This window comes from Nannobrachium achirus (assembly GCF_963921795.1).
Source record: "Nannobrachium achirus genome assembly, chromosome: 12".
Taxonomy (NCBI): Eukaryota; Metazoa; Chordata; class Actinopteri; order Myctophiformes; family Myctophidae; genus Nannobrachium; species Nannobrachium achirus.
This window is the reverse complement of record NC_137832.1, coordinates 63,899,894-63,927,335: the sequence shown is the minus strand read 5'-3', so window position 1 is coordinate 63,927,335 and position 27,442 is coordinate 63,899,894. Positions and strand designations below refer to the sequence as shown.

Genomic DNA, 27,442 nt, shown 5'->3' with positions numbered 1-27,442 from the left:
GCAGATCTTGTTAAGTTCACAGTTAAGGGCCTTTTCAACCTGCAATATGTCTCTGCCTGAGACTAGGAGAGCCGAGTCATCCACGAACAGAAACAGATTGCAGTCACAAGCAGATGACATGTCGTTTACGTATATTAAGAACAACATTGGTCCTAGTATACTCCCTTGAGGTACTCCACAGTTTACTGGGAGGGGGGGGGGACAGGGTTCCGTTGACTTCCACCATCTGTTCCCTCCCCACCAAGTAAGAGTGCATCCATCTCACTGCTGTGCTATCAAGACCAATAGCTTTGAGTTTTTCAATCAGAATAGAATGATCGACGGTGTCAAATGCCTTCTGGAGGTCCAGCATGACCATGCCGCAATATTTGCCATCGTGAATTTCACGTTTGATGTAATCATTCAAATAGATGAGGTACTTTAAGACTGAAAGTTTCAGTACATTTTGATACCAAATTACCAATACTTTTGTACTTTTACTCAAGTACATTCTAATTCCGTACATCCACTTGTGGCGGAATATTTCTACATTGCAGTAATGATACTATTACTTTTACTTAACTGAGCACGCCGTCTAAAAGTGGTCTAATAGTGGTATAGATTTGAAAGTTTTTTAGTTGTCTAAACTTAGACTAGACGACTAATAGACTTCTAATAGTCGTCTAAATATAGACCGTCTACATTTAGACGACTATTAGAAGTCTATTAGTCGTCTAGTCTAAGTTTAGACAACTAAAAAACTTTCAAATCTATACCACTATTAGACCACTTTTAGACGGCGTGCTTAGTGGGGTAAGTAAAGAATTTGAGTACTTTTTCCACCACTTGTTCATTAGAAAGGAACGGCTCCCTACTGCGAACCGGATCCCATGATCGTTCATTTCTAAAGAGCCGTTCAAAAGACTCGATTCGTTCTTGAACGTCCCTCCTCCAGTACTTTACATTACGCCACTGGGTGAAAAAGAAAGAGCAGCATTTGGCAGGAAGCTCCAGCCCGCGTACCTCCGCCAACCCACACCGGAGATCCCTATTTGGCAGGCGGGGGGATAGGCGGGACTCCAGTCCGTTGGAGAGGAATTTTTTGGGGTTGTGTTTTAGTGTGTGTGTGTTGTGTGTGTGTATGTGTGTGTGCAGAGAGAGACCTCCTGAGGGGATCAATCTAGACCCGCTGGTTGATCGAATATGCGGCGATATTGATCCTCCTATCGGTAAGATATCGGTTTAAAGCTGTGATATGTCAGTGTTTGGACGCATGATGGCTGCTTTTGGCGCATGCATTCATAACGGCTCCATAACCGCCGGAGCAGCAGTTACTCGCACCTTCTCCTTTGTTCGGGGGGTTCTTCTCTTCTCTTCTCTTGCGCCCTTTTCGCACCAATGCGGGTTTTTCACTCCCAATATTCAACTCAAACGCTCGCCTGGCTGCCCTCTGGAAAATAGCCGATCTACAAGCTCACAATGCGTCGCGGACGTGAGCTTGTAGATCGGCTATTTTCCATCCAGAGGGCAGCTCTCCCATTATTAAAGCGAGTGTTCTTCTCGTTCATATTGTTATACCGCCGGGGTTTAACGGTTGTAACCTATAGTTTTTGTTGTGTGTATCAATACTGGCGCAACGTTGCCTCGTGAACGGGGGGGGGGGGTCATCAATAAGAATATCCATCGATTATTGTTGGTCACGTTTGGCATGCTAAAAATGATACAAGAAGGGGGTCGATTCGCCCCCCCATGTGCGTATTGCGACAGTAAACAAATAGATCCCCCCCCCCCCCCCCCCTTTACCTTTAGGTTGTAAACTAATAATGTGTGTTTAATTTGGTGGCACAGACAGCAGTGTGTAATGTGGATTTATTGGGACGTTTTGACAGTTAGTGTTTTGGGAGGTCATTGTTGTGGAAGGATTGGTGCTGCCTGTGTGTGTGTGTGTGTGTGTGTGTGTGTGTGTGTGTGTCCATCATTGATGAGGTCATGGTGGGATCAAAATGTAATTTTTAATTCAGTGGTTCTCAAACTTTTTCATGTCAAGGACCCCCCAAATCGACACTTTAAAAGATGTGCCAGGGACCCCCATAAGAGAAGATTCTAACGACTCTAGCTTTTAAGTCCCAACCATTTTAATTCCAAGGACCCCCAGTTTGACATGAATTATTTCTGTCTCTGTACCCCAATTTATGAATCAATGTTAATTTAACTCTGAGAGTGTACGTTTGTACACTCAGAGCTACATACCCATAAGGGTCCAATTGGTTCCTATAACTATCATTTGGTTGGGGACCCCCTGGAACTCCCTCAAGTACCCCTGGGGGTCCCTGGACTCCACTTTGAGAACCAATGTTGTAAACAATAAAGTGTTTTTAATTTGGTGGTGTCGGTGTAGATTTATTGGGACGTTTTGACACAGTTAAAGTGACTGACAGTTTTAGGAGGTCGTTGTGGAAGGATTGATGCTGCCTGTGTCCATCATTATGAGGTCATGGATTCAAAATGTTTATTTAATTTTTTTATGTGGGTTACTTAAACCAGTGTTTCTCAACCACTGTGCCTGGGGACCTTTGGTGTGCCCCTGAGAAGGGTCAAGTGTGCCCCTTGAAACTGCTTGAAAGCCAGTATTGTATTGTGTGCTTGTAGATCGGCTGTTTTCACTAGTGTTGTGCGACAGCCTTGTATGATGAAGCAGAGCTTTACTTTGTGAAGAAACGTACACATGTGAAACTTGGAAATACAAGGTTTCTTCCTGACAGTGACGATATTTACACCCCCGTATTATGTTGGTGTGACCATGGATTCTTGGGACATGAAAAGTGTGCCCTTGCAGAGAAAAGGTTGAGAACCACTGACTTCCAACCACAGTGGTTCTCAGAGTGTGATCCAGACCAGGGGACCCCCAGGGGACCCCCAGGCGTCCCCAGCAAAATGAGGAACAGTTTTAACAGTTTGTCCGTTGAGAGAACGTAATAGATCTTAGGGTTTGACTGTCCCCAGTAGGCTATACCTAAAGTAGACGGTTTGTAGAATTCTGTACTACATTTGAATCTAAACAACAAAACTATTTCTCTGGCACAAAATATTTTGAAATGGGGGTCCACAACCTAGTGCATGATACATTTGGGGGTCTTTGACTTAAAAATGTTTTTATTTTGAACCACTGGGCAGCTAGACTACGCATGATGATGTGATTGAAATGACATCAATTCTGCACCATCATGATGGTAATAATAAGACAGGGATGTCACGACCATTCCATGATTTAATTTGACTTTTCGATCAGAAATCACGATTTGATTACATATTTTGAATCAAACTGACAATTCTAATCCTTGTGGCATTGGCAGGAAACGCAAGCTGTTGTAAAGTAAAGTACCTTCTTTTTTATCTTGAGGAAGGTCCTGTGTCACCGAAACGTAATAATGTATTAAATACAGAGGTGTTCCAATACGCGTCGCGGTAAAAGAAAAAAAAGAAAATCCACAGACACCACCATTGTTCATGGGTGAAAGCATCCTACTTTACCCTACGTCATACATGGGCAACTGGCGGCCCGGGGGCCACATGCGGCCCCAACCTTCACTTAATGCGACCCTCAGGTTGATATTAGAGTACTGATATATTATTGATTTCAGCTGTTCCAATTCAAACATGCACAAGAATCTGTACACATCTGCAGATGCCTGAAGAAGGTCTTTGACCGAAACGTTGCATTAAATAAAGAGAGTTTTTTTGGCAAGTTGAAGATGGTGTGCGGGCCCTGTACTTCTTGTGCATGTTTGAAATGATGTTGACCCCCGCCTACGCACCCATCGCTAAGCTTTGATCAGGTGTGCATAAGACTCTGTTGCCAGCTGTTCCAATTCAAAACATGGAGAAAATTAACCACTTCAATTACTTGAGTTTATATCAGTAGCTAAATGACTAGTATTAATATGTCATTATATTTGTTATGTCCAATGTATTTGTATTTAAGTTCATAAATTAACATAAGAACATATAAATGCATTTGAAATTAAAACAAAAAGAAGTTACTTTTCAGGATTCCAATTCAAAAATAGCAAAAATAGCAGATCTACAAGCTCAAAACGCGTCGCACTGAGCTTGTAGATCGGCTATTTTTGCTATGTATATGCATCGTGGCCCTCTGGAGTGAGTGTGAAAATGTACTAATGTAGTGGCCCTCTCCATCATCAAAGTTGCCCACCCCTGCCCTACCTTAACACAAATAAAATCCATGTAGAAAGTCTTAAACGGGCGATAGAAACGTCAATGTTTTGATTCCACCGACGTCCGACGTCATTTTGCGCGCGTAAACTTTACATTGAGGACTCATAAAACTTTTCTGGGACCCATTTGAATGACCACCTGTGGGTCCCGGGACCCATTACATTGAAAACCTAGTAACATCACTGTCGGCATATGTCAGATTGCCAGTCTATGCCATTCCAATACCATGTAAAAATATATATCATTTACAGTCATCCAGTACTAATGTTTTATGCTTTTACTGTACTACTTACATTATTATTTTATTAACTTGTAGCTGCACTTTAACAATTATTAATGGAATTTGCATTTATTCGTAAATCAGTGGATCTCAAACCTTTTAATTTCAAGGAACCCTTAAAGCAAATGGACTATAAATGGTCAACATGTTCTCACCTCCAAAGCGTCAGACAACTGACTGACTGCTAAAACTGAGACCCGGGTTCGATTCCCAGTGACTGGAAAATATTCCAGTAAACACGTGTCGGCGCATGCGCTCTAAGACTCTCCGTTGGTGTCTGACAGAAGACGCTGTAAGCGTCCCAACGCGTCGCACGGGTGAAGCTGAAAGCGAGTTGGGAACGCGTCGGGGGGGGGGGTTGAAGCAGAGGGGGTGAGAATGGGCTGAAATGGTATATAAATTGACTTAGGGGTCCATTTATACTTCAAGAGAGTTACAAGGAACCCAGAGAGTCCCTGGACTCCACCTTTAGAGCCACTGACCACTGATTATTTTAGAATTACACACTGGTATCTGAGCTGTTCCCGGTATCGACACAAGTTATTGGTATCAGGAAGAAATAAACTGGTATTGGTAGATAGATTGGGTAAATCATTCTCTACAGAGGTGATCCAGTGTTAGCCTGGGGCCAGCCTTTTTACCAATGCAGCTAACTAACTGCAGTTTAAACATGTGTGGGGATGATGTCTAGCTGCAGCTAGGGTGTTCACTGTGCAGGGCAGGCATCCTTTTTCCTTTTGAAAGTTGGTACCCTTCTGATGTAGTGGTTCTTCTTTTAACCCTTTAAGTTCCTATCCCGAACATGTTCGGGATATTCGGGATCAAAAACAATTTTTTATTTGCTATTTTACTTACCCCAAGCTGCTTGGAGCAACGTGGGTGGTCCCGGCTCGCCCAGCGCTCACCAACGAGAGACGCTAGATGCTCCGACGATTTATTCCATTGAAAATGGTTTAAAATAAAGTTTAGACCCCCCCCAATGTTCACCCAATGTTCATTGTAGGCGGCGCGACGTATTCCAGGGTGCCTATCCCGAACAAGTCCGGGATATTTAATAAAATGAATTATTTTATCGGAGGCCTCAATGAAGCCCCGGTCTAGACGTCCATCCTTGGCCGGGACTTAGACTCGGCCATCCACGGGCCGTATAACGGCCAAATCGCGCCGCCCACTCCAATAATAAATCACATCTTTAGACAGGATTTTCTCCGGATTGTGTCCCCAGACTAGGGCTGTCTTCGACACAGGATTTATGAAGTCGATTCGAGTCGCGGGGGTTAATCCGACGCGTCGACGAATCGTTTTATAGTCTACTTTGTGTAAAAAAAAAAGAAAAAAAAAGTGTTGCTTTAAACCACGTCAACATAATAGAATAATACATTAAGAGATGAATTGAATACACAGTGTTTTCGGTGATATCGGTGCGCGAGCACAAATGTTATCTGCATAGCAGTGTACAACCATAGAGTTATAACACACCGTTAAAACAAATAAAACATCTCCGCTGTTTCAACTCTGCCCCGTCTCTCTGCACTGTCTGCAGCGTGCAGTAGAGATGAGACATTCGCGAACGATTCCGCTCTCTTGAACGGCTCTTTTAAATGAACGATGGGATCCAGTCCGCAGTCGCGGGACACAGAGCACTGACAGAGTAATGAGTCAGTGTCGAGAACGGATTCATTTCAGAAACTGATCATAAAAAGGTGGAGGCACAGCTCCCGCTTGAGCCAGGAGTGTGGACATGTCATGGACGCAAACACAGCGAAACACAATCATTCATCATGGATTACAACACTGGAACAATTCAGAAGCACTTTAATTAGAAAATGTAACTTGTAGCCTACACTTGTGTATGTTAATTTGACTTCAGAAGATTGTTTACTACTTCGTGGACGCGCGTTTGTGCTGTGGCAGGTTATTTAATATGGGATTTTGACAGCGTGCTTCCTCCTCTTAATGGAACACTGTGTGTCCGGCTCTGAATGTTTTAACGAAGCGGCGGTTCTGAACCGTTCTGTCTCACTTTCAACCCGACGCTGGTGCGAGACAATAAATAACTGTTCGCCAATTGCTACTTCTCATTGGAAGTACATGACACCACACCAGTCCAGCAGTGCACCGCAGTACTGGCAGTAGTAGGCTATAACTGGTGATATAAAAAAATATATATTTTCGCTTCGACTCAAACAATTGGCGTCGATTCCCGGGGCTTAAAACGACGCGTCGATTCGTCGATTTTTAGAAGACACCCCTACCCCAGACCCAAAGAGAGAGTTTTTTGCGGCTGAAATAGCTTAAGATCGGGCTTCTAAAGGGGTTAGCATTTTGGCTATGTGTCAGCTAGCTTCCTCCTCTCGACACCCACAGCATTGACCGGAGTGAAAACACAAGGCAGTTGGGGGAGGGTCGACGAAAGCTATAAAGAAGGTCTATGGAGATTTTTCTGGCACTCTAGCACCCCTTGTGGCCGGATGGCACTGTATGAGTTAACTGCAGTAGTACTGTGCACTCTTCACGAGGGCTGTCACGAATCCCAATTACAAAATTTAAGTTGACGATTAATTGTCACACAAATTATTTCAATGAATGGTTTCTGAAATACATTACTGTTTGTTGTTAGCCTGTTATCTCTCCTATGGTAACAACATCAATACAGCAACCAGATCGTTGTGGCTCCCTCTAGCATTGTGTCACTCACTTTAGTAGTTAGTCAGTTATGAGGGCATTGAGGCCACTTTGACTATCTTAAGATAAGAGCCATATAGCTCAGACTGGTCCTGTGATGTTGGAGACATCACGGTGACTGGTCCTGTGATGTTGGAGACATCACGGTGACTGGTCCTGTGATGTTGGAGACATCACGGTGACTGGTCCTGTGATGTTGGAGACATCACGGTGACTGGTCCTGTGATGTTGGAGACATCACGGTGACTGGTCCTGTGATGTTGGAGACATCACGGTGACTGGACAAAGGCTGAGAGGACGATAATGATTTTATGTTCATCTAAACAAAGACCAGGAGCAATATGAAAGGGGGAAATCTGGATATTTCTACGTTTCATTATTTCGACTAAGGGTTAGGGTTTAGGGTTAGGCATAGTTTTACTGAGGTTAGGTTTAGGCATAGTTTTACTGAGGTTTGGGTTAGGTTTAGGCATAGTTTTACTGAGGTTTGGGTTAGGTTTAGGCATAGTTTAACTGAGGTTGGGGTTAGGTTTAGGCATAGTGCTTAACATTCACCAGCTTAGCATTCACCAGCGTCGGCAGGTTAGCATTTCACCAGGTTAACATTCACACCCGCGTCGAACAATTGTTATATCGCAATATCGACACTTAGTACACTGAACACTCCTGTCCTGAAAAATGGTCCCTGTGTTCCAATTCTTTTACACTCAGAGTTCAATTAACACCCTGGGTTTTATAGTGTGTAGCTTATAGATAATACATGGGCAACTGGCGGCCCATGTATGATAATTTAGGATTCCAATTTAAAAATAGCAAAAATGGCAGATCTAGTGCGGCGCGTTTTGAGCTTGTAGATCGGCTATGTTTGACTGTATATGCATTGTGGCCCTCTGGAGTGAGTGTGAAAATATAGTGGCCCTCTCCATCATCAAAGTTGCCCACCCCTGTTATAGATGATTAAAATGCAGAGGAGGGAATGATGGGTCTTTTGTTATCGTATGATGGAGGAAAGATGGTGACTCCTGAACATAAGGAACATGATTAACAAATATGATCATCACTCACCACAGCTGTTTTTACCGCTCTAGTGACTTAAAATCACACAATGATGTGGATTACCATTTATACAGTAATATATCAACTAGTAAGACGCCTCAGGGCGTGCCATGTCTTGGCCATCTGGCCAGTCATGTATATCGGACCAGTTACCCATATATGGAGACCCACTGGTACCCATATATGGAGATCCATGTACTGTATTATGGAGATATGCTGTGAGAGCCCAAACATGCTTACTCAGTTATTTGTTATGTGAAAGTCCTATGACATCTGACATCATACATACAATCCCTTTATGCCCATACATGGAGATCCCTGTCTGTAGAACCAGCCACACAGATATGGGCTGTCTTGGCCATATATGGATGGATTCTGTTAGTGTGGTATGTGGCCGATGTGGCGTGGCCTCCATATATGGGCATTCCCATATGAAGTCCTGTTAGATATGGGCTTAATATTGATGACATCAGGGCATATAAGGGATTATTTTAATGTGGTTCCCTTGACATCACAGTGACGTCACAGTGATGTCGGGAACCACAGTGTCAGATGTTATAGACAGAGATACGGACAAGCTGTGACCGTTCACATACTAAACTGCGACCTTCATTCATGAAGTAGGATAAACTAAGACAGAAGACAGCAACCAATGAAACATTGCAGATATACAAGCTCGCTGTGAGCTTGTATATCTGCTATTTTTCAATGGTTAAAGCATAAAATAATGATACACATTACACAGTAATGTGTACCCATTCTGAATGGGTTAATTGGGACATGTCATTATAGGCAAAACAAATGTTTGAAAGTGGCTGATGCACAAGTTCCCAACCCATCTCATCCTGGCGCTTTGTGAGGTTGTAGTTGTATTTTCGTGCGTATGAATGAATAAACACGAACAGGCCTTAACTATAATAGGGCACGCATTTCTGCAAAAATATCAGATCTACAAGGTCACAACGCATCACAACGTGGCATGTTGTGAGCGTAGAATATAGACCCCCTGTGGACAGAGTATGGAGTTAAGTGGTTACATTTTTGAATGAACGTTCCATGATGGCATCAGTTATGTGTAGGTGACACAAGGGGACAGGAGAAAAAAACTGTATGTGTTAAACTTTGATCTTCTCCCACCGTTGCCCATGTTGAATTTTAACTTCTCGTAGGCTATGTGGTGTGAGAATGACTAGAGAGGGCCTATTTACAAGGGATGGGACGATAAGCCATATTATCGTATATCGTGATAAAAAACACTCGCGATAATCGTATCGTGGAGATTTAATTTATCGTGATATCGTCCTCCATCATGCACTGGGATCAATTCACCTTTTATTTGCTGAGCTGCATATTCAGTACCACTTAAACCCTCTATAATTGGTAAAAGCTACTTATAATATATGTACTTGATAGTTTTTTTCACTCTCTATCAAATGTCTTTGCAAAAAAATAGCCGATCTACAAACTCGAGCTTGTAGATCTGCTATTTTTTGGCAAATGTTCCGCCCCAGGATAATGGACTTTGATTATCCCGATAATATCGTAAATCACAATTTATTTTGTCGATTATTAATCGTGATATGAAATGTTCATATCGTCCCATCCCTACTGTTTACAGAGGCTGTCTGGGCAGCATCCAGGCTACCAGACCACTGTATTACTGCAGTGTTACTTATACTGTATTACTGTTATACTGTATTACTGTTATACTGTATTACTGTTATACTGTATTACTGCAGTGTTACATGTCTGTTGTCTCTGTCTGTGTAGTCACTGCTGCACAGACCACAGTGATCTGGAGGTCTCTGTCTGTGTAGTCGTGCTGCACAGACCACAGTGATCTGGAGGTCTCTGTCTGTGTAGTCGCTGCTGCACAGACCACAGTGATCTGGAGGTCTCTGTCTGTGTAGTCGCTGCTGCACAGACCACAGTGATCTGGAGGTCTCTGTCTGTGTAGTCGCTGCTGCACAGGCCCACAGTGATCTGGAGGTCTCTGTCTGTGCTGCTCGCTGCTGCACAGGCCCACAGTGATCTGGAGGTCTCTGTCTGTGTAGTCACTGCTGCACAGACCACAGTGATCTGGAGGTCTCTGTCTGTGTAGTCACTGCTGCACAGACCACAGTGATCTGGAGGTCTCTGTCTGTGTAGTCACTGCTGCACAGACCACAGTGATCTGGAGGTCTCTGTCTGTGTAGTCACTGCTGCACAGGCCCACAGTGATCTGGAGGTCTCTGTCTGTGTAGTCACTGCTGCACAGACCACAGTGATCTGGAGGTCTCTGTCTGTGTAGTCACTGCTGCACAGACCACAGTGATCTGGAGGTCTCTGTCTGTGTAGTCACTGCTGCACAGACCACAGTGATCTGGAGGTCTCTGTCTGTGTAGTCACTGCTGCACAGGCCCACAGTGATCTGGAGGTCTCTGTCTGTGTAGTCGCTGCTGCACAGGCCCACAGTGATCTGGAGGTCTCTGTCTGTGTAGTCGCTGCTGCACAGGCCCACAGTGATCTGGAGGTCTCTGTCTGTGTAGTCACTGCTGCACAGACCACAGTGATCTGGAGGTCTCTGTCTGTGTAGTCGCTGCTGCACAGGCCCACAGTGATCTGGAGGTCTCTGTCTGTGTAGTCGTGCTGCACAGGCCCATAGTGATCTGGAGTAATTATAGTTTTGGTTACGTTCGTTCCTGTTTTGATTCCAGTCAAGGTTCCACAGTAGGTTTTCAATGCTAAAACACATAATGTTGTTCTTTCATTGTTTGAACAAAGTGTGTTTTTCAGCCATTAAAGGGACTACACCATGCTTTTAAAACTAGTCTTTTGTTACCTTGTTAGAAGGGACGAAGCTTGGGTCCTCGCAGTCTATAACGTCACATATATAGTGCAATCCAGGAACGTTAAGACTTCTCCTTGGACATGTTGATAGCAAAAATGTTGATAGAATAAAAGAAGGAAATGACTGTCTACTATACAGGGAGTGAGAGAGCACTGAGTGAGCAGCCCCAGAACAGTAAGCCAGCTGCAGATGGAGGTGGAGGCTAAGCAAATTAGAAACAATTGAGGGGCTGGGTTTAGAAGAGTAGCTCTGGTTTGTACCTGAAGGGCGGGGGGGGGGGGGGGGGGGGGGGAACGCGTGTGACGTCACATGCGTCAACTCTCAGAACAGCACTGTTCTGAGAACCCGTGGAAAGCTTTTCAACTCTGTCTGCCCAAAACCAGAGAAAGACACAATGGTCAAAAATAGGACTTTGTGAGGATAGAAGGTGCCAGTGGGACCCCAAAAAAAGGTTTTAAAATAGAAAAAGTGAAAATTCATGGTGTAGGTCCTTTAATAACATTGGCGATACAGTAACCAGCATTTTGTTACAGCGGAAATGTTTATTTTTAAACATTAGTTCTGCATCTCAGTGTTTGTGATTGAAGTCGGGTGACTTTATCACGTGTGTGTGTGTGTGTGTGTGTGGTGTGGGGGTGTGGTGTGGGGGTGTGTGTGGGTGTTGTAAGGTACAGTTTGGATTGAACTTGCTTCAAAATTATGTAAAAAAATATAAATCCAATGATATCCAAGATCTTCCTCAATTGTTTCTGACAGGAGAGGGCCGCCATCCTGTGACTACATTGTATTTATCATTAGTATTGGAAGACGGTTATTTGTGCTGGTCAGGAAACGTTCCCAAGTATCGCTGGTCGGGGCCATTCTTGGCGGCAGTGGTTCAGGAGGTTCTGTACGGCAGCTGCTTTAGAACTAGAAGGTTCCCAGTTCGATCCCGGGCTGCCCCACAGTGAGTTCCCAATGTGTGAATGGAGCGTTGTTAAAGTTCTTTGAGTTCACAACTTGCTTAGAAAAGCGCTATAAAATGCCATCCATTATTATCATTATTAAGGTCTTTGCACACAGGCGCGTTTATCCGCACGGATAAAACGGACAATTTCATTTTTTTTAAAGAAAAGAATGATTCTCTACGACCTCATGCACACCGGATCCGAATTAGCCGTGCGACGAGTGGATGCGGCCGTGCGTTTGTTTCTCGATCGAACCCAGTTCGATTCGTGTGTCATGTCGCATGCGGTAAAAAACTCATCTCTGTGACACCTTTTGGGATGCGCAGCGCTGATTCCGCACAGCATTGCACACCAAATCCAATGCGTTTTATTCATGCAGCAAACAAAAAAAACGCAACTGTCCTGTGTGCAAAGGGCTTTAGTGTGGAAGAGTCCTTCAGCAAGACATTGAACCCCTAATTGCTCCCGGTGAGCAGGTTGGTGCCTTGCATGGTTTCCCCCGCCTTCGGTGTATGAATGTGTGTATGAATGGGTGAATGTAATGCACAATCTCTGTAAAGCGCCTTGGATAAAGGTGATATATAAATGCACCATTTACCATTTTCTCGTAGTGGATTCTCTGTAAGAAGTACATTTAGTGTCAGTTCAGAGTTCAGACTAGTGGTAGTTTAGTGGGTGTAAGAAGTACATTTAGTGTTCGTTCAGACTAGTGGTAGTTTAGTGGTAGTTTAGTGGTAGTTTAGTGGTAGTTTAGTGGTAGTTTAGTGGGCGCCCAAGTAATCAACGGGACTGAATTGAGTCTCAGGCCTAGAATTATTGAATGCTTTAACCAGTGAAAAATAGCAGATCTACAAGCTCACAGCGCGGCACCGCGCTGCAAGCTTGTAGATCTGCTATTTTTGAAAAAGTCGTGAAAATGTGTGCAAATCTTTGAATATTTTTATTTTTAAAGCGAACGTTTGTAACTCAAATTTTGCTTCTGGGTGGTCCCTGACTCCCTGGAACTAAATATTTTGAGATGGGGGTCCGTGGCCAAATACATGTCATTTTGGGGGTCCTTCACATAAAAAGGTTTGAGAACCACTGACATAGTAGTCTCTCAAGAACAGACTAACTGAGCTCCAGTTAAGTGAAAAGGACCTTTTCTTTGATGATGGCTAACCAGATTGCTGACATAGAAACATTGGTTTTTCAAAAGACTTTAGAAGGATTCAAAAGACACTTATAGAATCGGGTCAAAATTCTAATGTTCACGATTTTTCAAAAATAGCAGATCTACAAGCTCGCAGCGCTGTGAGCTTGTATATCTGCTATTTTTCAATAGTTAAAGCATAAAATAATAATACACCATAATGTGTACCCGTTCTAAATGGGTTAAGAAATGCTCTGTATAATATATAATGGGGATTCTCCGTAACAATTAGAGCTTAAGTTCTAGAACCCTAGAACTTCTCTTTCCTTTTGTCACTTCTTGCTGCCTTTGTCTTTGATGGATGCTTTACACCAGGGTCTTCAACAGGGGGTCCGGGACCCCTAGGGGGGCCTCAGAGTTACTACAGGGCGACGGCCAAATCTTTGTGTGATAACATTAGCCGCAAATAGCAGATGTACAAGATCTAATAGTAGATCAGAATAGTTTTCTGCTATTTTTGGCAAATAGGTTAGGTGTAGTAGAGGGAACAAAGAGTGGACCGAGTATGAAGGTTTTAAGTGGATACATGTCTTGAAATGCACATGAACATGAATCCAACGTACACTGACTGAAGTAGGGATGGAAATCGGAATTGGCCCAAAAAAAATCGGCAGGTATGATATCAAACCGGACGAATCGGTGACCGGCAGGTCACTGACATAAATACCGGTTTTATGCCAATTGTGTCTATGGCACTGCACAGCATGATGCTCTGGTCCTGTGACTAAAGTAAACATTAGCAAGTAGCAGCCAGTCTACTTAGTGGCAGCCTACAGAATACAGATGGTGCCGATTACCTTTGCAATGTAAGGATATATTCCATAATCCTGTGTCAATGTCGTCTCCAAAAAGAAGGGGAAAAAAAGCATGCGTCACCTACTTTCCTCCTGCCTAGTCCAGACGGTCATATTAGACTGGATATTGTCTGTGATTTTGGATATTGTACTATTGTGATTGATTTGGCATTAGTATTACTAGTTGTACTCAAATTGAAGTATGTCTTGTAGGCCTACTTGGCCTGAAAAAAAGGGTATTGGAGCAACCCTATTTTCTAGTTCTTAGCTAAAGAAATCGGTATCGGAAAAAGTCGGTTTTGGCAGGTCAGACCTTCATAAAAAAACAGTGGATCGGTATCGGCCAAGAATTTAGCAATCGGTCCACCTCTAGACTGAAGTCAGTGTACGCTGGACACATGATGTGCTGCACCATGCGGCCGCTCACAGCTGATCCAAGCCATTCAAGACACAGAACTATTTTGATGCTGTGTGTTTCCACCCGGACGTCTTACAGAGAAGTACTTCCGGAGCGGCGCTAGTATTTCCGGAGCATCACAGAGGTTATGTTTACAGTCGTTATAGAACTATATACATAATGTTCCGTGGCTAATAATGTTTTCTTTGGGATGTACATACACGAAAATTGTGGAAATATGAACTCGACTCGGTCCCTAAGTAATGGAATGTCGGACATAACTGCGATTGACTGCAAAGACGTTCTGTAAATACATGATTTTGTCGCTTTTTAGCTAACTATAGGCCTATTAGCCGCGCTGACATGTGGTCGTGAGCACGTGAGCAGTGTCTGTAAGACTACCGTACGTACCGAACATATGGGCGTGGAAATGGCGGCTTTGTAAGATTAGATACAACTAGGGGGGGGGTGCGATGAGGGATTGAATGTAGGAGTCTCAGAAGTAATGTTGGAGAACCCAGACCGGTGCCCGTTGGGCAGAATAGTCACCATCCATGTCCAGTTGTACAATACCCGTTGTATCTGTCTGTCTGTCTGTCTGGCACTCTTTTATGCCCATATATGGTGTTCCGTGTCCAGGCCAGTCTGTGATGTCATCTCCAAATTTGGGCACTGTAGTGATGTCAGTCAGGGGCCGCTCTCCATTCCAACATGCTGCCATTCTGACATTAACCTCTAATTGTCTGAGTGGCAGCACTTCCATAGAGATTTGGTTTAGGGTTGGTGTCGGAATGGCAGCATGTCGGAATGGGGGGATGCACCCATGTCAGTCAGTGATGTCAGTTGGGCTTTGTTGTCAGTTGGGCATTGTTACCATGGTGGCGACACTGTTTAGTATCAGTGATGTAAGCATGCGGACAGACGGCAGACAGAGCAGACATTCGGTAAATTAAGAGGTCCTTGGACAATCACTATACAGATGTATTTTGGTTACTTGTACACACGTTAGGGTAGAGAACCAGCAGTACAGGGGTCCTGGTAAGATATAAAACCAGCAGTACAGTTCAGGGGTCCTTGGGACAAACTCCAAGGACAAACGTATCATCAACTTAAACCACTGAACACCAGTGTAACCTGAGCCGGGGTTTGGCACAACTTTACCTACTGGCAAGTCACACCAAAGAGTCAGGAAAGTAAGATTTTCTAACACTGTACACAGTGCTGTAGACTGTAGATAACAACTTATTGTAATAACTGTCGTTATGTCCTGTGGCGCTTATCAAAATAACTTAGACAAGGTACATTTAAATGTGTAAAGAAATCAATCAGTATCACATTTTCTATTTGGTTGACATGGCAGTCAATACCCCACTTCAAATGACCAAGATGAGGCTTACTTGAGGCTGCTGTTAAGGGAGGCTTCTTTAAGGATAACTAAAGGTACTGTTGTTCAAATCATCTGAGATTTTGAGGCAAAGCAAAAGACAATATTTGACATGACAACTGCATGTTTTGGAGCTTTATGTCATCTGTTGACAGTGACACCAGTGACACGCAGGAAAAAGTCAATTAAAGGCTGCTTATGAAGTGTTTATAATGAACATGTTCTTCACAAAGGACAGACAGACACCGTCGCTCATAAATAGAGTTGTACCTACACCAGTATCAGAAAAGCTGCTCATACTGCTTAAAATGCCCGTATCGGCGAGTATGCCAGTCTATGCCATGTTGACCACATATACAGTATATATGACCACAATGGGAGTTTGTACACTCTCAGAGTTGCAGACCTGTAAGGGTCCATTTGGAACCCCCTCAAGGAACCCCGATAGTCCCTGGACTGTACCCCACTTTGAGAACCACCATCCACCATCTAGACAATAATAAACGTAAAAAGAAAGAAAATCTTAAAAACAAAACTAAAACTAATTACACACTGGTATCTGATCGGTACGCGGTATCGACCGATGCGCAAGTTATGTTTTATTGGGAAGGAAATAAATCGCACCTGTGCAGCAAGCACTCACTTTTCTTTATCAAACATGACACACGTACATATCTCCTTGTATGGGCCGTTCAAGTTCAAGTTACTTTTATTGCCACACAACCAGGTTGGTGGTATTTAGTTTCAGTACATATGACGTTGCAGCTCTGACAGAAACAAGGAACAAAAACAAATACATGTAGACATTTGCACCATTACCACAACCAACAATAAAAACATGAAAAACAGAAAAGGGACAGACAACCATTTAGCTAGTGTGAGGAGGGAGAGGGAGTGGGGTTCTGCCCGTGACATCAGCTCTGGTGATGCCGGCGTACTTTCTATGGCGTTAGTCTTGTGTGGCGTTAGTCTCAATACACATAGGGACCTACACAGTTAGTCTCATACACATAGGGACCTACACAGTTAGTCTCATACACATAGGGACCTACACAGTTAGTCTCATACACATAGGGACCTACACAGACACACAAAGCCAGACGCAGGAGCGGTTGGCACCGCTCAAAAAGGTATCTCGGTACGTCTCAACTCATAAAGCAAGAGGAACGTGGATGCTTTGTTTCTAATCATCTCCTCTGTCTCTGCAGGTTCACGAGGCGTCGCAGACACACCGACGGTAGTTCACCCCTCTCTCTCCAGCTGATACCCCGTCGTACCCAGCTGTACCCATGCAGCCGACCGAGGGGCGAGTGTAACCCCGTCGTACCCACAGCTGCATGCAGCCCACCGAGGGGCGAGTGTAACCCCTGCCGTGCCTCCCCCTTCCCCCCCCCCCCCCCTCCCGTTCGCCCCAGGATCTGCGGAGGAGGCGGAGCCCCAGAGGGTAGCGTGCCCTGGCAGCCCGGCTGGCTGCCCGCTCCCAGGTGGATGAATGAAGACCCCATTCAAGAGTCCTGCTGCCCAGCGGCCCAGAGCAGATGGGGGTGAGTCATCTGTCTGTCTGTCTGTCTGTCCGTCCGTCCATCCATTGAGGTCCTCAGAGTTACTACAGGGGGTCCGGGACCCCTAGGGGGTCCTCAGAGTTACTACAGGGGGTCTGGGACTCCTAGGGGGTCCTAGGGGGTCCTCAGAGTTACTACAGGGGGTCTGGGACCCCTAGGGGGTCCTCAGAGTTACTACAGGGGGTCCGGGACCCCTAGGGGGTCCTAGGGGGTCCTTAGAGTTACTACAGGGGGTCCGGGACCCCTAGGGCGTCCTCAGAGTTACTACAGGGGGTCCGCCAAATCTTTGTGTGATAGGATCATGTTTTTGACATTAACCACTTGAACCCTAGCATCGCTATTCTGAGTGGAACATTAACCAAAAATGGCAGATCTCAAAGCTCACAATGCGAGGCGTTGTAAGCTTGTAGATCGGCTATCTTTTGGCAAAGAGGTTTGTAGAGGGAAACGAAGAGCAGACTGAGTGTTCAAGAGGTTAAATGTCTGAAAATACACATCACTCCAACATGATGACAGGCTGTCAAACAAGTCTAAACTGTATACGAAATCTATAAACATTTTTAATCTGCAACGCAATTTTATACAATATGGGGGTCCCTGCTTCATCTCTCTCTGAGCTAAGGGGTCCCTGGACCGTTTAAGTCCCCTGGATTAATCCATTATGAACTGTTCTACAAATGTCTTCTAAATCCTAGCAGTTTTCTGAAAAACATATCGTCGTTGTCGGGTGGAAACCTTGTATGTCCAAGACCATTCGTTTTGTATTTATCATTTTAAAAATGAACTAAACTAGTGAAAATAGCAGATCTACAAGCACACAACGCCTCGCACCGCGAGGCCTTGTGTGCTTGTAGATCGTCTGTTTTCACTACTTTTGTGCGACGGCCTTGTGAGATGATGCAGGGCTTTACTTGGTGAATAAAAGTACAAATTTGAAACTTGGAGATACGAGGTTTCTGCCCATCAGTGACGATATGTTGTTATACCAGTGGTTCTCGACGTCAATGACCCCCAAAATTCTATGTATTTGGCCGCGGACCCCCATCTCAAAATATGTTTTTAGACGATGACGACATGATTTCGTTAACGCACCCTTTTTTCACAACGGCGATGAGGCAATGAAGCACTGAACATACAGTAGCTCTTTGATGACTAAAATATCACCACAGACTTGATGTGTGTTTGTGTGAATAATGTGTTGTAACACAAGTTGTAGCCTATTGTTAGCCCATAATGTGAATCTTCAAAATGGGATAATACTGTTGTGCACAGTCATATCTTAAATCCAATACCTGTATCGACCTAATTAAATTAGTTTAAATACCTTATTTTATTTGTTGACTGGATCCTATCCCTATATAGAAGCGATGACACTAGTCTTGCATGGCTGTTTTCACGCATACGTTTCTAATCCTTCCGCTCATACAGTCTGGGACACGGAAGCTCTGATCATGAGTAAAACATAAAGTGGATGTGAAGCCTCCTCCACACTTCCGTATCGTCTTTACAGTTGCACATATTTATCCTAATATAAATCAAAATAATTGAAGCATAAGTAGCTTACTGCTTAACTTTTTCGCCGCCGTTGACAGTCCTCACCGTCATTGAAAGGGTTAATACCATGGCGCCGTTGACGGTGAGGACTGTGAATCTTACTGTATATACAGTAAAGATATTATTACTTACTTAATGTCGCTCCGGTCCCGCTCGCATCGGTAATGTCGGCGATTTGTTTACAACGCACGTTGGGCGTGCACGCGAAGTGAAGCTCCTCAATGTTAAGTCAATGGAGAGGCCCATAAAGAAACTTCATTTAAACAAAATAGCCATTTTGAGACATTTTGCAGCAGATCTAAATGTAAACAAGGCACAAGGCAGGGCGCAGCCATCTTCCCTCTTCTTGTCCCACACTGTCATGTGACTAGATGACGTAATCGTTGCCGTCAAGTGATAATCCAAAAAAACAAAAACAACCCCCTTCCAGCCCTTCAAAATAATAGCGGCGGCCTATGGAGGAAACCACGTGGCACCGAGGCACCAAGCAACCTTCAGATTAAGAGGCAGTAGATGTGTTAACAGAAATGGAGATTTAAAAAAAAAAGTGACGATATTTGTTTTAATATATTACGGAAATGCCAGCTTCCTGACTCAGGATTTCGGGAGGTGTAGTTCCCAACTATATAGCATTTGGAGATTGTGGAAATTTCGATATCATTGAAGCATTTAAAAAGATTAAAATATCTTTCAAAATGTGGGGAAGCATGCCCACAGACGTGACTGGTATTCTCTATCCATGCAATGCTCTCACCTTTTTCCTTTACCCCTTGCCAGACCTGTTTGCTTTTCTGTCTAGTAGGATAGAAAACCAGCAGTGTTGGAGGTTCTGGTAGGATACTAAAACAGGAGTACAACGTTTCCTGGTAGGCTAGAACACCAGCAGTACTAGAGGCCCTGGTAGTGTTATAAAACCTGTACTAGAGGACCAGTGTTAAACAGACTCTCTGTGATTTCAGGACATTCCGGGGTGTCGGCAAACATGATGAAGAAGAAGAATTCACACAAGTAAGATAATACTCCTTAATAGGATGGATATTTTATGAATACTAATATTTTATGAATATTAACATGAATAATAACATGAACATGCTTATAATCCTGCATGGATGATAACAGTGGTGTATGAATATTACAATACCGTATTTTCCGGACTATAAGGCGCACTTAAAAGCCTTTCATTTTCTCAAAAAACTACAGTGCGCCTTATAGTCCAGTGCGCCTTATATATGGATCATTCATTTACATTGACATTCCCTTTAGCACAGCTCCATCTGTTGGATGCATAACGCAACGGTAGCGTCTATTATGTGCGCCTTATAGTCAGGTGCGCCTTATATATGAAAACAGTTTGAAAATAGACCATTCATTGACAGTGCGCCTTATAGTCAGGTGCGCCTTATAGTCCAGAAAATACTGTAATTTAGATAGATATACAATACATACATACAAGTTTAATTTAGATAGATATACAATACATACATACAAGTTTAATTTAGATAGATATACAATACATACATACAAGTTTAATTTAGATAGATATACAATACATACATACAAGTTTAATTTAGATAGATATACAATACATACATACAAGTTTAATTTAGATAGATATACAATACATACATACAAGTTTAATTTAGATAGATATACAAAACATACATACAAGACACACAAACAGAATACATAAACATATTGATTGTCCAGGCTGTGAGTTAGGGATTTATCCTTCTCCAGCTCAACTGCCTTCTCTATGAATTAAATTCCTAAAACAAAAACATCCTTACGGCTGGACTACACCAAGCCGTTTCACGCGCGTCAGTGCGTATGCGTGCGTATGCGGGGCGCGCGCGCGTATGCGCGTTTTGGATAGATCCAATGTATATCAATTCAGCCGGCTACACCAGGCGTACGGATAGCGCGAACCACGGATACGCATTCCCTAAAAATAGGATCGGTTCTATTTTTTAAGCACGCCTATGCGTTTTGTACACAGACTATCTGGTCTTCCTCACATATACTCCCTCCTTGGTGTAGCCTGGAGCGTTTACGCATACGCGAGCCTCTTCACGGACAGTACGCGCGTATGTGCACATTTTTTGGTGTAGTCCCACCGTTAGTGAACAGCCAACTTAACATAAAATATTCAGACATTCAAAACAAATCTGCATTCTTATCCTGGATTTATTTTATATACTGTATATATATATATTTTAATGTATGAATGATAATGGTGCACTATGCATATTAATACTAATAATGATTTGAAGTCCAGTGCTTTTACATTTCTAACCAAGGTCATTAACACTTCATGTCTTCATCTATTCTCTCTGCCTTCTCTCCCGTCTCGTCGTCCCTCCAGGAAGCAGAGGACCAGCGTAGGGTTACACCCTACACCCTACACCCTACACCCTAACCCTTCTCTTTCTCTTGTCTCCTGGTCCCTCCAGGAAGCAGAGGACCAGCGTTGGGTTACACCCTACACCCTACACCCTACACCCTACACCCTAACACCCTACACCCTACACCCTAACACCCTAACCCTTCTCTTTCTCTTGTCTCCTGGTCCCTCCAGGAAGCAGAGGACCAGCGTTGGGTTACACCCTAACCCTACACCCTACACCCTACACCCTAACACCCTAACCCTTCTCTCCCGTCTCGTCGTCCCTCCAGGAAGCAGAGGACCAGCGTAGGGTTACACCCTACACCCTACACCCTACACCCTACACCCTAACACCCTAACCCTTCTCTTTCTCTTGTCTCCTGGTCCCTCCAGGAAGCAGAGGACCAGCGTTGGGTTACACCCTACACCCTACACCCTACACCCTACACCCTACACCCTACACCCTAACACCCTAACCCTTCTCTTTCTCTTGTCTCCTGGTCCCTCCAGGAAGCAGAGGACCAGCGTTGGGTTACACCCTACACCCTACACCCTACACCCTACACCCTAACACCCTACACCCTACACCCTAACACCCTAACCCTTCTCTTTCTCTTGTCTCCTGGTCCCTCCAGGAAGCAGAGGACCAGCGTTGGGTTACACCCTAACCCTACACCCTACACCCTACACCCTAACACCCTAACCCTTCTCTCCCGTCTCGTCGTCCCTCCAGGAAGCAGAGGACCAGCGTAGGGTTACACCCTACACCCTACACCCTACACCCTACACCCTAACACCCTAACCCTTCTCTTTCTCTTGTCTCCTGGTCCCTCCAGGAAGCAGAGGACCAGCGTTGGGTTACACCCTACACCCTACACCCTACACCCTACACCCTACACCCTAACACCCTAACCCTTCTCTTTCTCTTGTCTCCTGGTCCCTCCAGGAAGCAGAGGACCAGCGTTGGGTTACACCCTACACCCTACACCCTACACCCTACACCCTACACCCTAACACCCTAACACCCTAACCCTTCTCTTTCTCTTGTCTCCTGGTCCCTCCAGGAAGCAGAGGACCAGCGTTGGGTTACACCCTAACCCTACACCCTACACCCTACACCCTACACCCTAACCCTTCTCTTTCTCTTGTCTCCTGGTCCCTCCAGGAAGCAGAGGACCAGCGTTGGGTTACACCCTAACCCTACACCCTACACCCTAACACCCTAACACCCTAACCCTTCTCTTTCTCTTGTCTCCTGGTCCCTCCAGGAAGCAGAGGACCAGCGTTGGGCCCAGTAAATCCCTCTCCCAGTCCAGGAGGAACATTGTGGGCTTTAGGATCCAACACATCTGGAAGGAAGGAAGTGAGTCACCTGATCCAATATGATGACATGAAATAAGATTGGGTGCAATTAAATATATTGCATGACCTGAAATAAGTGAGATGACCCATTTTGGTACACATATTGTGTATCATTATTTTATGCTTTTAACTATTGAAAAATCGTGAAAATTAGAATTTTGACCCGATTCTATAAGTGTCTTTTGAATCCTTCTAAGATTTTTTGAAAAACCAACGTTTCTATGTCAGCAATCTGGCCAGCCATCGTTAAAGAGAAGGTCCTTTTCACTTAACTGGAGCTCAGTTAGTCTGTTCTTGAGAGACTACTATGTCAGTGGTTCTCAAACCTTAAAATGATATTTATTTGGCCACGGACCCCCATCTCAAAATATTTAGTTCCAGGGACCACCCAGAAGCAAAATTTGAGTTACAAACATTCGCTTTGAAAATACATGTATTCAAAGATTTGCACACATTTTCACGACTTTTTCAAAAATAGCAGATCTACAAGCTCGCAGCGTGGCACTCGGTGCAGCGCTGTGAGCTTGTATATCTGCTATTTTTCACTGGTTAAAGCATTCAATAATTCTAGGCCTAAATGGGTTAAATTTGTACTAATATCTCTAAATCATTTAAGCATATATAGCTTTAAAATATATTTTTTCGTGAACGGACGTGACATGCAGATGACATCTTCCTATCTTGGTTCTTGGGATGTGCAACTCCGTATGCTAGCATGCAGAGTATATACTAGCATGCAGAGATAGTGGAATAGGTGTGTGTCTCACTAGGTCTGTCCTGATCTGTGTGTGTGTGTGTGTGTGTGTGTGTGTGTGTGTGTGTGTGTGTGTGTGTGTGTGTGTGTGTGTGTGTGTGTGTGTGTGTGTGTGTGTGTGTGTGTGTGTGTGTGTGTGTGTGTGTGTGTGTGTGTGTGTGTGTGTGTGTGTGTGTGTGCGCGCGTAGGTAAGTCGTCGCAGTGGAAGGGCACGGTGTTGGACCAGGTGCCCGTCAACCCGTCGCTCTACCTGATCAAATACGACGGCTTCGACTGCATCTACGGCCTGGAGCTGTACAGCGATGAGAGGGTGATCGGACTGGAGGTTCTGCCCGACAGAGTGGGTAAGAATCCTCACATGGCGACGTGTATTACCGAGTTGGTTAGCTGCTGTTGGCCGGCCGTGGCTTAGTAGAGGCCGCCTGGGATTCAGAAGACCCCATGTATACATGTCTAAATGTCCCAGAGCAAGACACTAGCGACTTTAAGCTAGATGATTTTCACGACGGCAACGCCAGGCGGACTACGGCTGCTATGACGTAATCGGCGTAGCAATCAAAATGGTTAAGCAAAGCCTCGGCGGCGACGGGTTCCCACCCCTTTAACTGAACTGTTTGGTTCCCATGACGACGCGTTCACGCAGCAGACGGAGTAGGCGCTACGTGGGAAGGGACCTTCTGCCGAAGTAGAGACGGCTGCGGCGACGGCAGGTTTATCTATCGAGTGCGGATCATTTCCGGTTACCGTTGTCATCTGCCGTTGCCGTTGCGTTGCTTAAGTTGGCTACTAACCGCTAGCTGCTCCCACCCATTGAGTTCTAATATGATATTAATATATAATCTAGAGAACGGAGGCCCTGTAGTGTCCACACCTGTTCATTTGAGTGAAAGTTGCTCACCAGCACATGAAGCACCCAGAAGTTCACTCCTGTTCTCCAACGTTGGAGCCAAGAGAGCAGGCGGTGCAAAAGCGTTTCAGGCGATAGAAGCAAGCGTTTCAGGCGATAGAAGCAAGCGTTTCAGGCGATAGAAGCAAGCGCTTCAGGCGATAGAAGCAAGCGCAGTAGTGCCTCTGAGAAGACATCAGCTGGATGAAGCTGAAACTGAATTTCCCATAGCATTAAAGGAGTATTTCACCCCCAAAATTACTTTTCTTCTATCGACTACTCACTCCATAGAGACTAGAGTTCAATAATATTTTTAGTTTCTTGTCTCATTCCTAAGCCAATAATTTGATTATAATAAATGTACCCCCATTGATTCCGGAGGAAGACCCAAATGCATTTGGGCCTACAAAGAGTCTCCTCAAAGGATTGGCTATTGGAATGCGACAAAAACTAAAAAATATTATTGAACTCAAGTGTCCATCTTTTAATAAAGGTCTATCTTATTCTTCTGTCATTCTGCGTCTCCTTCTAACTAATTAAGTCTTTAGTTATCCCATTAGTACATTCTGTTTTTGGTTAGCTCGTTATTTAGTTAGAACAATGACAACCCTCTCATGGCTGTAGTGTAGGTGCATGACAAAGTGGGGGGTATACCTGTATATAAATGGATGGATGGATGGATATTGTTGTCGATCTGTAGGTGTACATAAGATCTGTCCTCTGCTGTCCCGTCTCTTCAGCTCCAGCTCGTGTCAGCGACTCCATGCTGGCGGAGACAATGATCGGGAAGGCTGTGGAGCACATGTTTGAGACGGAGGAGGGGCCCAAGGAGGAGTGGAGGGGGATGGTCCTGGCCAGGGCTCCCATCATGACCACCTGGTTCTACATCACCTATGAGAAGGACCCCGTCCTCTACATGTACCAGCTGTTAGACGACTACAAGGAAGGAGACCTGCGCATCATGCCTGACTCCAGTACGACTTTTCACTGCTTCATCAGTTTACAGTTTAGGCATTTAGCAGACGCTTTTTAATCCAAAGCGACTTACAATAAGCAGATAATACATCACTATAATAAACAAGATAATATGTCAGTACATCATCAACAATATGACAAATGCATATGAATATCAATCTAGAAAACCAATATAATCAGTAAAGAAAAAAAGGATTCTCAAAACCTAAAAACAAATGCTAACTAGCTTCATGTATGGTCATTGAGTGTTTCAGTAGTGCTAAGGGTTTAGGTGGAGTCTGAAAAGGTGAGTCTTCAGTCCACGGCGAAAGCTAGTGAGTGAGTCCGTTGTTCTAAGTGAGACAGGGAGTTTATTCCACAACTTGGGGGCCAGGAGGGCAAACTGTCTCGAACTAGTGGATTTTTGTCCTGGGGCTTTTAGCGAGGGTTCTGTCAGCATCCCTGTGCACTTCATCGCACTGTTAATTTACTAAAAACTATGGCGAAAAACTTTTTTCTAGCAAGAAAACTAAACTCTGATGACTAAGACTAGTCATTGACAATTTCATCAACAAATAAAATAAGAAAATAGTGGAGAAGAGATCCAGTAGAACTAAAAGATGTGACGTGTTGTGAGCTTGCGAGATCTGCTTCTGCAACTATTTTCAGCATGCAAGTCCAAGTATAAAAGCAGGCATTACGACGCTATCGAGGCCCGGGGGTTCAAAACCTTTTCAGCTCAAGACCCAAAAGAGAAATGTGGTGTTTACCCAAACTTACAAAGATACATGAATTAATTAGCCTACTTACTGTAAGGCCTATGGTCAAGTGAAAATGGCAGTTCTACAATTGATTGGCTATTTTGTTGTTATTATTTCTTTATTTGGGGAAAATACAAAAATAGAAGGAAGGTAAGATTTAAAAGCAGTGTTGTTTTTGACAGCAAATTTTGATTTCGTTTTAGTCAGTCTTTTGAATAAAATGTCATTTAGTTTTAGTCATAATTTAGTCAACTGAAAAGTTTTAGTTTTAGTCTAATTTTAGTCGACTAAATATAAGATTTTAGTTGACTAAATCTACAGTTGATTTAGTCAACTAAAAATGTATTCTGGCAGCCCTTGATGGCATCATAATACTGATTTTACACTTGGTTGCGTGCTAAAAATAGCCGATCTACAAGCTTGTTGTGAGCTTGTCGATCGGCTATTTTCAGCACGCAACACCTGAGAGCAACCAAACATAAAATTACTTTCTCCTCCACTAGTCCCTCCCTAACGTTTTAGTCTAGTTTTTATTTTGTTTGACGAAATTGACAATATATTTAGTCTTAGTTTCGGTCATCACAGCTTGACAAACATTTTTTGTCATAGTTTTAGTCGACAAAATCAACACTGCTAGCGACCCGCTGCCATATGATTGGCGAAACACAAACCACCTTCAGCTGATAATGATATTTCACGCCATCCTTCCTGCTCTCTCTCTCTCTGTCTCTATGTCTCTCTCTCTCGTCCAGACGACAGCGTGCCCGCGGAGCGAGAGCCCGGCGAGGTGGTGGACAGCCTGGTGGGGAAGCAGGTGGAGTACGCCAAGGAGGACGGAGGCAAGCGCTCTGGGATGGTCATCCACCAGGTGGAGGCCAAGCCCTCCGTCTACTTCATCAAGTTTGACGACGACTTCCACATCTACGTGTACGACCTGGTCAAAACCTCCTAATATGACCTGGTCAAAACCTCCTAAGACACCCTCCCTCCCCTCCCCTTGCGGGACGCAAAACCTCCAACCATCTCCCCTGACCCCCTCTGAAGAGAGAACATCGTTAAAATATGGTTGGTTACAAAACAAAAAAAAAGGAGAGGAAGATTGGACTGGAACCAAGAAAAAACAAACAAAAAAGAAAAACGCACTGATGGCCTGAAGACGGAAGATCTAAACCCAGTCCAGACTAGTTAAGACCTGCTTCTTGAAAATAAAAACTAAGAACCAGAAGGCGAGGAAAGTAGTTGCAACGTCACATGAATCTCACTCCTTCAGAAGGAAGACATGCAGTAGCTGACACGGCTAGCATTCCTTATTTTATGTAAGGGAAATATTCACACATCCACTGGATGGGTGCAGGTGCGTTGGATGGTGAATACTGAGGCAATCATGAAAAGATATTTCATGAACAAAAAATCCCGCACTCTGCTCTTGCTCAGATGCTCATCTTT

At 44.1% G+C, this 27,442-nt stretch overlaps 1 protein-coding gene across 1 annotated transcript; it reads left to right on the top strand.

Annotated features, from left to right (window-relative positions):
• Positions 1 to 1,115: 1,115 nt before the first annotated feature.
• On the top strand, positions 1,116 to 27,357 carry LOC308295923 (spindlin-1-like). The gene is made up of 7 exons (XM_080739000.1): positions 1,116 to 1,208; positions 16,989 to 17,324; positions 19,856 to 19,904; positions 22,548 to 22,642; positions 23,584 to 23,739; positions 25,022 to 25,255; positions 26,749 to 27,357. The coding sequence occupies exons 2-7, from the start codon at positions 17,273 to 17,275 to the stop codon at positions 26,946 to 26,948; spliced, it is 786 nt and encodes a 261-aa protein (XP_080595126.1). The 5' UTR covers positions 1,116 to 1,208; positions 16,989 to 17,272; the 3' UTR covers positions 26,949 to 27,357.
• Positions 27,358 to 27,442: the final 85 nt, after the last annotated feature.